The 14729-nt window shown below is 37.9% G+C and overlaps 2 protein-coding genes across 8 annotated transcripts; one reads left to right on the top strand and one right to left on the bottom strand.

Moving 5' to 3' along the window:
• The first annotated feature begins 670 nt into the window (after nt 1-670).
• On the top strand, nt 671-5564 carry BLH1 (BEL1-like homeodomain 1). Of its 4 annotated transcripts, none has more exons than XM_088255874.1 (7): nt 671-977; nt 1239-1367; nt 1574-1623; nt 2251-3176; nt 3544-3917; nt 4101-4161; nt 4272-5564. In XM_088255874.1, exons 4-7 carry the CDS (start codon nt 2328-2330, stop codon nt 5115-5117), a joined length of 2130 nt encoding a protein of 709 aa, XP_088112000.1. In that variant the 5' UTR covers nt 671-977; nt 1239-1367; nt 1574-1623; nt 2251-2327; the 3' UTR covers nt 5118-5564. The 4 variants fall into 4 exon arrangements, with proteins under 4 accessions (XP_088112000.1, XP_021822382.1, XP_021822383.1 ...); XM_021966690.2 differs by having other exon boundaries at nt 2248-3176; XM_021966691.2 differs by lacking the exon at nt 671-977 and adding an exon at nt 997-1153 and having other exon boundaries at nt 2248-3176.
• Nucleotides 5565-6201: 637 nt separating this feature from the next.
• Nucleotides 6202-9307, bottom strand: LOC110763828 (BTB/POZ domain-containing protein). Of its 4 annotated transcripts, XM_021966708.2 has the most exons (4): nt 9056-9307; nt 8020-8077; nt 6674-7900; nt 6202-6510 (listed from the first exon to the last, which is right to left on the bottom strand). In XM_021966708.2, the coding sequence occupies exons 2-4, from the start codon at nt 8029-8031 to the stop codon at nt 6487-6489; spliced, it is 1263 nt and encodes a 420-aa protein (XP_021822400.1). In that variant the 5' UTR covers nt 8032-8077; nt 9056-9307; the 3' UTR covers nt 6202-6486. The 4 variants fall into 4 exon arrangements, with proteins under 4 accessions (XP_021822400.1, XP_021822397.1, XP_021822398.1 ...); XM_021966705.2 differs by having other exon boundaries at nt 6202-7900; nt 9056-9306; XM_021966706.2 differs by having other exon boundaries at nt 6202-7900; nt 9099-9306.
• Between the last annotated feature and the right edge of the window lie 5422 nt (nt 9308-14729).

The raw sequence follows: 14729 nt of genomic DNA, 5'->3' as shown, positions 1-14729 counted from the left end.
TTTAAGCTAATTAATTTGTTATTACCCTTAAGTGTTTTTTTAGGGTTTGTTTTGGTCAACTTCATTTATTTCCATCCATTTTTAGGGTTTGTATTAATTGTAAGGATTTTTTTAATGAGCATTTACAGGGCCTTTGAAGACCCCTCAAGAGCCAGATCATAAAATAAAATGGTAAAAGAAAACACTTAATTCTCTTGTTACCAAAGAAATCTCCATGTAATTTCAAAATTTTAATTAATAAATGTGCGTGCAAGCACCTGAAACAAGCACACGCTCCATTATCAAAACACACTATTTCATAGTCCCGGCTCATTATCATTTTTTATTAGAAGAGAATTTTGATGTAAGGACTAAATTGTATTGTTGTGTTCTGATTTTCTCTACCCATGGTTGTGTAGGGTAAGATGTACATATATGCCTTTATGTTCCCATACATATACTTTATATATATATGTGGGGTAAATAATGGAGACAAACACATATTAACTTGATAGGCATTAAAGTTGTTGTTATGGTGGTTGGTCCTGTGTTCCTTAGCTATTTAATTGCTTTATCTTCGAACTCAGGAATCCAACCACAAAAAATATCAAAAAAAGAAAAAGATGTAGAAAAATAATGTACATGAAAAAGACAAGCAGATATTTAATATTGAATTGAAGAATAGGACCCTCCACAGTACACACACAACCCTCTTCTTCATCGTCTTCCTTCTTTTTTTTTTTTTAATAAGAAGAGCTTTGGTGGAAGAAGACGTTTCCTCGTTTTTCAGCTGTTTGTATCTTCTGACAGGCCTTGAAATATATTTTTATTGATCCATAATTTTGGTTAAGGCAGACCCATATCCATCGATCTCTCTCTCTCTTTCTCATATTAAAAAAGGTTCTTTGTTTCTCATCAAAGGGTGCTTGGCTGCATCAAATGATTTGAAAAGGGAGGGTCAAATCAGAAGTTCTCTCGTGGTTTTGATCTATTCGCAGGTACACTTCCACCCAAAAAGACATAAAGAGAGAGAGAGAGAGAGAGAGAGAGAGAGAGAGGAAGAAGAAGAAGGGGGGGAAAAAAAAAGCAATTCATTTACAATATATATATTTCTTAAATTTTGTTGAAGAAATTAAGAATGGGGTCATCATAAATGTGTTGTATGGATAATGAGGTGAATGAATAAAGATGGCTATCTTTTTCTCTCAGACACCTTTTTAGCCCCATCTCTCTCTTTACTCTCTTTTTTTCCTTTTCAGTGGGAGAAGTTGCAGAGATTTTGAGTCTGACAGAAGGGGCTTTCCTTTCCTTTCTCCTATCCATCTCCTGTATTACATCTGGAAGGAAGCAAAGCACTGATAAAATCCCGCACACTTACACATAGATAGGTGTGTTGGTGTCTCAATTGGTCTCTTCTTTCTCTTTTTCATGTATATATAGATAGTAGATACATCCTTCTGTATAGCTATAGCTCATGTTTTTTAGCCATAACTGTTTGGTCATCTCTCTCTCTCACACAGTCTCTCTCTCTCTCTCTCTCTAAATTTCATGGGTTTTGTGTCATTGTTGGTGAAATTCTTTCTTTCCTTTGCAGTCCAGAGATGATCATGAAGCACGTGCAAACTCAGATTTCCATCACACCAGGTACCAATATTATTATAATCAATTCCTTTCACTCTCTCTCTCAATCACTATACCTCTTTCTCTCTCTTTCTCTCCCTCTCCCTCTCTTTCCATATCTCTCTTTATCTCTATATCTCTATATAAAGCCAACATACTTCCATATCCTACTCTCTCCCCTTTCTTTTACTCACTTCTCTCTAACTCCAAGCAGTAAAACCCAAGCTGCTTGGACACCAGGCAATAACCCAGCAGCTGAATCTTCCTACCCAACTTTTGGATTTGTGTTTGCCTCCCTTAATTTTGATCAGACATCAGATTTTGGGCTGCTCATCCCTTAATTCTCCACCACTCACTTGCCCAATTCATGGACACATTCAGAAACCAGATTCACAATCTACAAAATCATTTCTCAATTCTCCAGCACACACATAAGCAATAATAAACATATTTTTATATGCATGGTAGAGAGAGAGGGAGAGGGAGAGAGAGAGGGAGAGAGACGTGTTCATGTGGGTGTGTGAGTTTTGTTGTTTCTATGGGGGGTTGGTAGTTGGGTGTGTATATATATATATATATATATGAAATGATATGATGTGGATTGTGAAAGCCTTTGTGTATATAAATATTAACGTAGTCTGTTTTCAGTAGTGAAGTAAAAAGCTGAGGCTCTTGCTCGGAGTTAAATCTCAAAAGCTGATCAAAGAAATCTGTGTTGAGTTATTGTCATGGCGACGTACTTTCATCATGGAAACTCCTCAGAAATCCAAGCCTCCTCAGACGGCGCCCTACAAACCCTCGTTCTCATGAACCCCGGCTACGTCCAATACTCCGACACTCCACCGCCTCCGCCACATCAGCAACAACAGCAACCTCACCAACCCCCCTCCGCCGGCAACCTCGTCTTCCTCAACTCCCCCACCAATTCCCTCCCTCACCACCCCTCCACTCTCTCCCACGCGCCGCCCTCCCACCCTCAGCAATTCGTCGGCATCCCGCTCTCCCACGACCCCAACAACAACTCCCCATCCATGCATCAGGCCCACCCCGACCTCTCCTCCCTGCATGCCTTCATGCCGAGAATTCAGACGCAGTATGCGCTTTGGAACTCAATTGACCCCAACACGGCGGCGCGTGATACTCCACGCGCCCAGCAGGGCCTGTCTCTGACCCTCTCCTCACAGCAGCCGGGGTTTGGGTCGTTCCGCGGGGCTACCTCGGACAGGGAGGTCCCGTCGGGGGAAGATATTCGGGTTTCCAGCGGGTCGAATTCGTCGGCTTCGGGTGTGACGAATGGGGTTTCGGGTATGCAGAGTGTGTTGCTGAGCTCTAAGTACTTGAAGGCGGCACAGGAGCTGCTTGAGGAGGTTGTGAACGTGGGCAACGGAATCAGGACAGAGCTGCCCAAGAAAGTTAGCGGGCAGCAGAGTAAAGTGGTGGCTGAGTCGTCCATGGCGGCGGCCGGAGACAGCTCGGTAGGCGGTGAAGGAAGTGGGAAGCGGGCGGCTGAGTTGAGCACTGCTGAGAGGCAGGAAATTCAGATGAAGAAGGGAAAGCTGATCAGCATGCTTGATGAGGTAATTGTTTGTTTAGTGATGTTGATGAATATAGTTTTGTTTTGCTTTCCTTCTCTTTAAATTGGAGAGTTAGAGATTCGAACTTGACACCTCTTTTAGTATCTGAAATGAATTTTGAGTATTATTTGATTTCAATGTTAATTATGTTACATGATAAAGTTAATGAAAGTGTTTTACTAACAAGGATTATGAAAAGAGCTAATTGAGAATTTAGGTTTCTAAATTTGACATAAAGTGATAGAATTCTCATAGGCTTGGAACAGAGAGCTCAAGCATATTCAAAGTTGAAGCAGCTAGCTGCCAACTCTTTTCTGCAATTGAAATTTCCAATTAATTTAGTTTGTCCCATTTTTCTTGTTGGTTGAAGGTGGACCAAAGGTACAGGCAGTACCACCGACAGATGCAAGTGGTAATTTCATCTTTCGAGCAAGCAGCTGGAATTGGTTCAGCTAGAACTTACACTGCTCTGGCCCTACAAACCATCTCAAAGCAATTCAGGTGCTTGAAAGATGCCATAACAAACCAAATTCGAGCAGCAAACAAGAGCTTAGGAGAAGAAGATTGTGCAGCAGGCAAGATTGAAGGGTCAAGGCTCAAATATGTGGACCATCAGCTGAGGCAGCAAAGGGCTCTCCAACAGTTGGGAATGATCCAGCACAATGCTTGGAGACCCCAGAGAGGCTTGCCCGAAAGATCTGTTTCCGTTCTTCGTGCTTGGCTTTTCGAACACTTCCTCCACCCGTAAGTACTCTCATAATCCTGAATTCCCCGATTCGTTATAGGGTTGTGTTTTCTGCATTATGTAGTTTTTGTAAGATGCAGTCTCTTAAATAAGATAGCTGTCTCTCTTTCCTTTTTTTTTTTTTTTTTGCTCTCAGTGTTCTTAACACAATTTACTAAGAATGGTTGAATTTTGTGTTTCAGCTACCCAAAGGATTCAGACAAGCACATGCTTGCAAAACAGACAGGGCTTACTAGGAGCCAGGTACTGAAATCTATGCACATTTTTCAAATGCAAAATCTTTCTCTTTTTTGTTTTGATACTCAGTTGTGAGGAATTATTGTGTTGATGAGTTTGAGCATTTGATTATGCAGGTTTCTAATTGGTTCATAAATGCTCGAGTCCGGCTGTGGAAGCCAATGGTGGAGGAAATGTACTTGGAGGAGGTCAAGGAGCATGAACAGAATGGATCATCGGAGAAAATGAGCAAGAGCAATGAGGACTCTGCATCCAAGTCCACAGCTCCACAAGACACTGAGAATAATCAAACAACAAGCACTTTCAATTCCAAACAAGAGAACTCAACAAATCATAACAATATTGCTGCTCCTCCATCAATGTCAATTTCCACACCTTCAACATCTCCCACAAACATGGTTCGAAATCCGTCTGGATTCACTCTCATCGGGTCATCGGAGTTGGATGGCATCACACAAGGCAGTCCAAAGAAGCCAAGGAGCACTGAGTTTATGCAGTCACCAAATAGTAGTGTCCCATGTATGAATATGGATCACAAGGCTCAAGAGGTAAACAATGAGCAAGTTTCTATGAAATTTGGGGATGAGAGGCAGGGCAGAGATGGGTACTCATTCATGGGAGGCCAGACCAATTTTATTGGAAGTTTTGGACAATACCCAATTGGTGAAATTGGCAGGTTTGATGCTGACCAATTCACACCAAGGTTCTCAGGCAATGGTGTTTCTCTCACTCTTGGCCTTCCTCACTGTGAAAACCTCTCCTTGTCTGGAGCTCATCACCACCAAAATTTTCTCCCTAACCAAAACATTCAACTTGGGAGAAGAGTGGACATTGGTGAAGCAAATGATCAATTTGGTACCATAAACACTTCAGCTCCTCACTCTTCTGCAGCATTCGAAAACATCGACATTCAGAACCGAAAGAGGTTCGTAGCACAATTGTTGCCAGACTTTGTGGCCTGATCATGATGCAAATAATTTAGAAGACATTGAAGTAGCTTGACTAGCTGCAGGGGATGTCATGTCATTATTGCTGCTTTATAAGATCTTCATCCCAATATTTCTTTCTATGCCCTCTAAATACTTGGGGAACAAGGGAAATCAATGCATATGGTAGTGTAAAGAAAGAAGATTTTACTTTAGTATAGGTATATACTTCTGCATAGAATCATTTCAGTTCTTAGACAGCTTTAGGATTTGAGAGCATATGGTTGAGGATTGTATATTAGTTTGTAAGTTTTGGAGATTGGATAGATGGATTGGTGTAAAACTTTAGTTTAAGTGGCATGGGTATACCAATATATATATATATATATTGATATTTAAGTAACTGGGTGTACGCTAAATAATGCCACACTTCTGGTGTTAGCTACCAGCTCAACTCAAATAATGAATAATTTTTTGGGCTTAGACTATTTGATCTGATAATATTATTTGTTGTGAACTCTGAGAATCTATACAATCTACACACGAGCATACAATGGCTATATATATATATTTACTTTTATACAAGCGGTATTGGGGCATGGGATTTTCTCATATACCATGAGAGTTCAAACCTAAAATCATTGGTCGACAAATGAAGGCCTAGAATAGACCCCGGTGGCATGGCTATGATTGTATTAAAAGAAGATGATGTGGGACTAATAGGAAGCATGATTATCTTGAGTTGTTTTGCTTTTGGGCCTTGACTCTAAGCTTACAGCAGGACAGTGCATGTCCCATTAAAGTTAGCAAAGTATAAAATATTGTAAGCAATATTTTAATGTATGAATTTTTTTAGTATAATCTGCTTATGGAGAAAAAGTTGCATCCAAACATTTGCATGCAACATCACTCTTATACAGAGACAATTTATTGTTTATTTTGAGATAAAATTAGATGACAGCCCATTTTCTTTTGTTTTTGTTTAAGATATCTTGGATGCCAAGGATACCAAATATCAATAAGATTGCTCCGCGTTTGCTATAGGGTGAGCTGAATTGAGTAAGAGTTTTTCGGTGTGCTTTTGGTCTCCAGAAGGTTCTCATGAACCCCCACCAGAGCATAACAAATTCCACTAAATAGTATGAAAATTGGAGAAAGTTCTCACTGATACATCTCTGCTTAAATAAAGTATTGATACTTACAGAATTAGAATTGAACATATGATTTTTCACATTGATCAAGGTTACCTTGTGACATTAAGAACCCCAACAATTACAATTTTTTACAATTAATCAGGAGTTACAAGACCAAATCCAAAAGACATATGAAACCCTAGATGCACAATCTACATGGAACAAGTTCAAAATAGGGCTACTAATTCAAATATGGTGTCTACTTCTCATAATCATCCTCCTTTCTCCCCAGGTTTCTGCAAAATACATTGGTTAAGGAAAGGGTGTGTGAATAGCTACTAAAACGGTTTAAAAGGGTCAAGAGAAGAGGTTAATGACTTAATATGTATTGATCTTGTCATGGTTCACCGCTAGAAATGATAGTCTTCTTTTGGATACCTTGGATCTGTAACACCATACCTCAAATGCCTCAGTTAGGTCAGGATATTGAATATGCTCATTTCCCAACCATTCGCTCAATATCTCTGCCTGCTCCGCTGATGGAAGTGCAAGAATTACGGAAACAAATGTGGATTCTAGGGATTGCCACAGCTCACTATCCATTTTCAGTGTTGGAGCATCATCACGGGCAGTTGTGACAGAATCGATCAGTGGTTTCGCAACCCTAACAAAAGGAAGCCACACCTTCACCATATGAAGCCGTTTTGCACTTGGCAAAATGACCGTACCGTAACCTATTGCCTCTAGAATCTTTGCCGCCACCTCAATAACCCTCAGCTTTGTCTCAATCAATTCAGCTGTTGGGCTTGCTTCCTTTACAACCTTAACTATTTTATCTGATGCATCCGTCCAGTTGCAGACAAGTTCCCTCATAATTTCCAACTTACATAATATCTGACATGCCCATGACAGATCTGATAAAAGTGATTGAAATGATTGCATCTTCCCTCCGTCAGAAAATAATTCCATCTCACATAATAAAGCTTCTAATAGATTATTAAATCTTTCAAATAGTCTCTTCACACAATCTTTCACCTCAGATTTTATCTCGTCATCAGCTGCTAAGAGAGGGGCATCATCATCTTCGGTTAGCATGTACTCAAGCTGTTCCTGGGCTGAAGACTTGAGATCATTCATGATTGGAGGAGGGGAAGATGTGGCAAATCGGATGGTTGAGAAAAAAATTCCCATTATGGCTGATTGTTTGACTGGTAGGAGACGGGCAAGAATTGGCTCCACTTGTGTTCCGAGCCGTGGTATGATTTTTAAAATCTCCTCCTCCTCAGACTCTTCCCAGGGGACTGCTTCCAAGTAGTCCACACAAGCAGTTATGATTTGTGGGCATCCAAGATTGACAGCTACCTGAAGAATTCCAAGGGCATTTTTAACACCATGCCACATGTCATCAACGAAGCCATCTATTACATTGTAGAGAAGGCGGAGGACACTGACATGGTGGTCAAATTCTGATTCTTGGCAGTATACCTCAACGCAGTTGCGTGAGTCAAGAATCTGACATGTTGGCCAATTTTCAGAGAGGCGATCAGCGAAATACTTGCTCTTTTCTATGAGGACCTGCGAGTGACAATAAAACCAATCATCCCGCCCTTCCTGTGTCCGTATCCTCACAACAACATCACTGGTTGATCGGTCCCCAATCCTGATAGGAGTCCTTGTTTCAGAAACCTGAAAGAACAGAAACATTAAATAATAGGAGAAATAAAAGGTTAACCATACAAAAACAGAAATAAGGAAAAATAACAAAACATTTTTAGAATAGCAAAGAAGAGCTCGGGGAAACTTACAAGAGATTCCATTGAAGCACTACACACTAATGAACATATGTTGAGCGCATCCTGGAATCTGTAGATAAACATGTTTAGCACAACTGTTAGCACCATAAAATTTCCATACATAGTGGATATTTTACCAAGTACTTCCCTTGTAATAACTATCGACATAATTGAGCTAATTGTTACAAATATGGTTTCAGAATAAATGAAATCACACCTCATGAGAAACATTAAGTGACCCGAAAGAGTTAAAAGTAGATTTCTAGTCTTCTAGGAAACGTTTTCTAGAATAATCAAACCATTGCATTACACAGCGGTGCTAACAAAACAGTCAACCACATGTAAGGTCTAGTTACATTTCAATTATATGTTGGTTCAAAGGATAGCAAAGCACTAGGGAAGTAAATGCTTTTTTTCCTTTTCTCCTTTAAAATTGTTAGAAAGAACTTGGACACCCTTACCATATAGAAGTTGTACTCCCATCTCCAAAGTAATACTTACAGATCTAACTCTGCCACACATAGTCTAGAACTCCAATTTATCTAACCATATGTCAAGTAATAAAAAGAAGAAAGAAAAGAAGAAAACAATTAAGGTGTCTTCATGAGGGCAAGTTCTTCAAGAAAAATTTCCTTCTTGTTCAACAACCGACTTTCGGTCAAAATCAAACATACACTAGCTAATGGGAGACTCTTTTAGAAAAATATACAAGAACGTGATATGAATTAAAATGAGGAAAAAGAAAAGGAAAAAGAAGAAGAAGAAAACCAATGCATATACAGTTTAGCAAATGAGGTTGTAATATGAAATTGGGCACACATTCTTGCTTTCATTTGTAAGAAAACACCCTTTAAATTATATTCTGAGCACCTGTTTCACCTCTTTCTTCCCCAAATTCACTTCATTAAAGAGCAACTTTTTCAGGGAAAGAATTTGAAATGATTATATCTTGCTTCTAAGAAAATTAACATTTTTGTACAAATAAGATAGAAACCCAGATACAGGTTTTAAGAGGGCAGGAAGTGATTAATGCATAAGGAGTTAATACCAAGAAAAATCCCAAGTTCAGAGCAGTGTTTTTAAAGGCATGCCTTCGCGCGCGTCGGCGAGCGCGTCGGAGCGAGGTGGCAGGAAATCGCCCGAGGCGGTCAGCTGTTTCGCGAGGTGCACGTTTAGCGCGGGGAAGGGCGTAAGGAGCGTTGCAAGGCGTGGCCAGGCGAGACAGATCTGGACACTTCTGAACCGGAAGAAATTTTGCGAGTCTGCAAATTGGCTGCGACTCTGCGAGGAAGACGACTCACGTGTTTGTATTTTAGGTTTTTTTGTTATGAAACGACGTCGTTTAGATTGCAGTGTTTTAACTTTAAATGAAACGACGTCGTTTCGATTGCGTTTTAAAAAAAATTCTAACTGAAACGACGTCGTTTCACTTGGAGTGTTTTGAAAAAAATATGAAGCAAGTTTCTGTTTTTTTTTTCTTACCTTAGTTTAGTTGTAACTAGCCCCTTGCCAATTGGTTTTCTTTTTTCTTTTTATTTTATTTTATTTTTATAATTGAAAAAAGATAACATAGGTAGTTATGTTCCATAAAAGTATGACCTATTATCTTATTTTGTTTTTATTTTAATTTTCTTTTAATATGAACAAAATGTGAATTTACCATATTATCCTAATTTAATTAATAATTTCAATTCTTAATGTTTGAATTAACCAAGGGCATTTTCTGGTATTTTGAATGTTTCACCATTCTCTATCTTTCGCTTTATATATATAGATAAACTTAAGGCAAGAAGAATTAATATCTTTCTTGCCTTTTCTAAATCCAGCTGGCTGTAGCTTTACTCTACTTACCTTTTTTTTTTTTTTTTTTTTTTCTAAATTAATCTATATATATAAAGCAAAAGGCAAAGAATGGTGACACATTCAAAATACCAGAAAATGCCCTTGGTTAATGCAAACATTAAGAATTGAAATTATTAATTAAATGAGAGTAATATGGTAAATTCACACTTTTTCATATTTTAAAAAAATTAAAAGAAAAAGAAAAATCGGATAATAGATCCCTTTTTTTTTTTTTTTTCTAAATTAATCTATATATAAAAAGTAAAAGACAGAGAATGGTGAAACATTCAAAATACCAGAAAATGCCCTTGGTTAATTAAAAAATTAAAATTTGAAATTATTAATTAAATGAGGATAATATGGTAAATTCATTTTTTTTTATATTAAAAAAATTAAAATTAAAAACGAAATCAGATAATAATTACCCATGTTATCTTTTCTTAATACTTCAAAACAAAAAAACAAAAACAAAAAAACCATCACGCATGTGCCAAGGAGCTAGTATATATATATATTGTATAGTACAACCCTAATTTCTACCCTTACCAGATAATCTCCATCAATTTCAAGAATTCTCTTCATCTTTCAATTGCAAGTAAGCCATTTTAATTTTCTCTCTAATTCTTCGCAACTGTAATTTGAAGTTCCGTATAATTTGTTTTCGATGTTTTTTTTCAATATATTAGTTATCTTATTCGTTTATGTGATATAGTAGAAATTTGATGTACATGCATCATATTTGTATCTTAGAAAAATTAATGGTGTTGTTTTATAGCTATGAATCGAAAAGATCCTGCGTAGAAGTATGCAAAAGAAATATAGGGGGAAAATACTTGAGATGCACATTTTGTGATCAAAGATGCAGTGGAGAAATTTCTATACTTAAGCATCATTTGGGTCAAACACATCATGGTATGCAACCATGTAAGAAAGTTCCTGAGCATGTGAAAAAAGAGCGTGCCTCAACTTTGAAAATTTTCAGCTTGAAAAAAGAAAGAAAAATGAAATGCTTAGAGAGATTAGGGATGGTCCACAAGGAGGGGCTCACAGTATGGAAACTTCATAGGATAAAGAATATGGAATTCCCGGTACTAGGAGTGTTGCAGTTGATAAGGCTCTTAGAGCACAAACTAAATCAAAAGGACCAATGGATAAATTTATCACTTTAGAAGCTCGGCAAAATACATTAAATTCAGCATACAAACAAGAAGAAAGAAAGGAAGTTTGTCGAAAGATTGGTCGTTTTTTCTTCTCTAGAGCACTCTCATTTAATATTGTAAATGATCCATTTTGGCTACCTATGGTGGAAGAGATTGCTGCATATGGTGTAGGATTTAAGCCTCCATCAATGCATGAGCTAATGACTTTGATTCTTAAGGAAGAAGTTGGATGCATCACGTAGGAAAATATTGTTAGACGTTGACACTGAAGCTACACTCGCCTACATGAGAGCGAAAGCGTCAGTGGATCTTGAATTTTTTGGTAAGTTCAGTGTAGATGAGGAGAATAGGCTTGCAAATTGTTTTGGAGAGACTCTATTTCACTTTTGGATTATGTTGCCTCTGGAGACGTCTTCATAATCAACAACACATACAAAACCAATATGTATGATGATCGGTTCATAATTGTATATTATTTCTTACCCTTCTAGCTTATGATTTGGTTATGTTTTTGAGTTAAACTTGTGCTTTTAATCCTTTTTGTGTTTATCTTTCAGTTAATTGAGCTTTAGGTAACAATGATGGCTTTGGAGAACATAATTCATGCAATTCAAGCATGTTAAGGCCTAATTTGGATGAATTGATGAAGAGCTTAAAGACAAATTCATTATGGCTACAGCCCCCTGCCAGTCCAGTTCCGTAGGTCATATTGCAAGCTTTGTTTCAGCAACCTACATAGCTCGGATGAGGCCACATTCTTCATGAAAGTTGCTCCAATTGGTGTGTACTATAACATATCCAAAATTCAGCCCCATTGGATAAATCTGGAGTCCGTTACCTAGCAAACACAGAACCATGCTCAGGATGGATCTTATCAGCGCGGAAAATGAGTTAGCAATTTGTTTCGGCCTTAACTTCTTCCTCCGACCTTGGATTGGCCCAAATAACATATGGCTGGAAAGAAGACATTCTGAACTTCAATTTAGAGTGCTTAAAGTCCTAATTTGATTAAGAGAAGCCCAAGTTGTAAGCCCTTGAAGTTGCTGGTCATGCTGACCTCAGCATGTGCTGGTTGGATGCTTGGTCATGGTGAGCTAGGTATGAGCTATCATTTCTGGTTGGAAGCTTGGTCATGGTGACATGAAGATGAGCTAGGGCTGCTGGTGGGATCTATTGGTGAAGTGCATCAACCAATTCAAGATTTTCTAATACAAGTGCATCACCCAATTTAGATTTTCTAATACAAGTGCATCAACCATTTCAGATTTTATATAACAAGTGTTGTATGCATTAGCCATTTTGAATTCAGATTTTCACTTCCCCTAGGCCTATAAATAGGGAAGTTCTCTAAGCTTGTAATAACACCCCAAGGGGGGGAGCTCTCAAGCACTTCTCTAGAGCTCCCTTCCCTTCTCTCCCTCAAATTCTCTTAGTTTCCCTTTGTAGTTCTCAATTGTTGTAATAAGATCATTCTATTAAAATTTCTTTGTACTAAATATCAAACACTTTTCCTTTCTCTTCTTCTAAATTCTTCAAATACTCTCTTCTCCAAACACTTCCCAAACACTTCTCCCATTTCCTTCATCAAATTCTCTAAAGCTTTCAAACACATGTTCTTCCAAAATCCTCAAAGTTCTCAAACATCTCTCTACTTCCATTCTCTTCCAAAAGTCTCCATGTCTCAAACACTTCACAAACACATTTCTCTTCCTTCCCTAAGTTCTCAAATTCTCCAAGTTCACAAACATCCTCCAAGTTCTCAACCACTCTCTTCCAAATTCTCAAAGTTCCTAAACACTCTCTTCCAAATTCCCCATGTCTTAAACACATTCCCTTCCAAAATCCTCAAAGCTCTCAAACACATGTTCTTCCAAAATTCTCTAAAGTTCCCAAACACTTTCTTCTCCCTCTTCAAAGTTCTCAAACACTTCCTTTCTTCCTCAAAGTTCTCTTAGTTTCCTTAATGTTTTCTTAGTTGTAATTTATTTTTCTTTGTTATGTAAATTCTTTTCTTAAGTTTTCAAGTTGAATTAGTTTCCAAGTTTCAATTATGGTTTTTGTTCTTATTCATTATGCTTATAAGTTAATATGCTAGTTTGAAAGATTGATCACCATTTAGGCTTGCATGTTAGCTATCTTGGTTTGAATTAAGAGTATACACCATGCTTTAATTCGAATTGAACTATGAATAGGAAGAGTATGTATGGACATTCGACAACAGGGATTAGATACATACTTGGTTGTTTAAAATGTTCTTCTATGCTTAATGGGTTCCTAATGCTTAATTTTAGGTTAGACAACAAATGATCAAATTAGGGAATTAGGAACACAAGGTTATGACCACACACCATGGCTTAATCATACTTTAGCTAGAATCAATCCATTAATCTAAATTGAACTTGGGAACTTATTTGCTTGAGTTACTTATTTCTTTCTTCCTTGTTTTATGTTATTTGTTTTTGTTTCTATTTTGTGTAGGGAAACTAAATTGGATCATTCAATCACCAATCCCTGTGGAATCGACCTCGCACTTACATATGCTATACTACCAACGGTTCGTGCACTTGCGAGTATCACAAGTTGAGGATGCAGCTTAATCCATTTTGGTGGAGCTAAATCTACGCAACATATGACAAGCCTCTAGTGTTATTTGTTGGTTCAAACAACCACCGGTTGAGTGTTGGTTGTGCCCTATTGCTTGACGAGACCTTTGGAACATAAAAATAGTTATTGGAGACATTCATATGCTCCATGAAAGGCAAGAAGCCTACATCAATACTGACGGATGGGAATGAGGCAATGCGCACAAAGTAATTGAGTATGTGTTGCCCATGTGCAATCATAGTTTGTGCTCATGGCATGTGGCAAGGAATGCACAGAATAACTTAAAGGATGAAGAATTGGTACGATGGTACACATAAACAAAAGGATGGCTGCAAATGATGTATGCAAAACAAGATGCATGGGCCAAATCACGTCTTAGACCTAAGTTTTTCGGTGGTATGTGTACTACTCAATGCGTTGAGTGTATGAACAAGTTTCTAAAAGATTATTTGAGGAAAGGCGTTAAGTTGTTTGAATGCATACCACCGAAAACAGTCAAAGAAAGTGCTTACAACAACACTGAAAAGTCTTGAGCAACATGTGATGAGCACATAATTATTACAGGTAATATCCCTTAAATGATATTTGTTAGTATCTTATTTGTTTAATTTTGAACTAATTGCTTTGATACATGGGTATGTCACATGTGAGGTGTTGTTGTTACAAGGATGGCTTATTCAACTTGGACAATAAACATGTCATGGGCATTCACATGGGCTGACAACAAAATGATGAAAGGCTACCTTTTGGAGGTTTGCACATGCCAAAGGAATGCAAAGAGAGAGATGGTTGGCCACCAAAGGAAAGAGATAAGGAAATGGAATCATGATGGCAATAAACAATGGAAGTGGAGCATCAATTGAGGAATTAAAGAAGAAGAAAGCTACGGGAATGGCATGATGGGATAATAATTTATTCAAGACATATTGCAAGGTTGCAACATGAGCTTCTCCTATAAATAGAGAGATCCTCCACACCATTCAACACACACCCAAGCTCCACAACTCTTGAGCTTTCTCTCTTCCCTCCATCTTTCTAAGTTTTAATTTCTGTTTTTAGTTTTATTTTATTATGGGGAACTAACTTCCTAGCTAAGGCTAGGGAGAAAGCTTTTAA

This window comes from Prunus avium, chromosome 7 (genome assembly GCF_965620075.1).
Source record: "Prunus avium chromosome 7, drPruAviu1.hap1.1, whole genome shotgun sequence".
Classification (NCBI taxonomy): domain Eukaryota; kingdom Viridiplantae; phylum Streptophyta; class Magnoliopsida; order Rosales; family Rosaceae; genus Prunus; species Prunus avium.
This window is presented reverse-complemented; position numbering and strand designations above follow the sequence as displayed.

Coding starts and splice junctions, on each gene's coding strand:
- BLH1 (XM_088255874.1), top strand. CDS start 2,328: ATGGCGACGTACTTTCATCATGGAAACTCCTCAGAAATCCAAGCCTCC. Junction 3,177..3,543: donor TGATCAGCATGCTTGATGAG/GTAATTGTTTGT, acceptor TGTTGGTTGAAG/GTGGACCAAAGGTACAGGCA. Junction 4,162..4,271: donor CAGGGCTTACTAGGAGCCAG/GTACTGAAATCT, acceptor TTGATTATGCAG/GTTTCTAATTGGTTCATAAA.
- LOC110763828 (XM_021966704.2), bottom strand. CDS start 8,091: ATGTTTATCTACAGATTCCAGGATGCGCTCAACATATGTTCATTAGTG. Junction 7,901..8,019: donor GTGCTTCAATGGAATCTCTT/GTAAGTTTCCCC, acceptor CTGTTCTTTCAG/GTTTCTGAAACAAGGACTCC.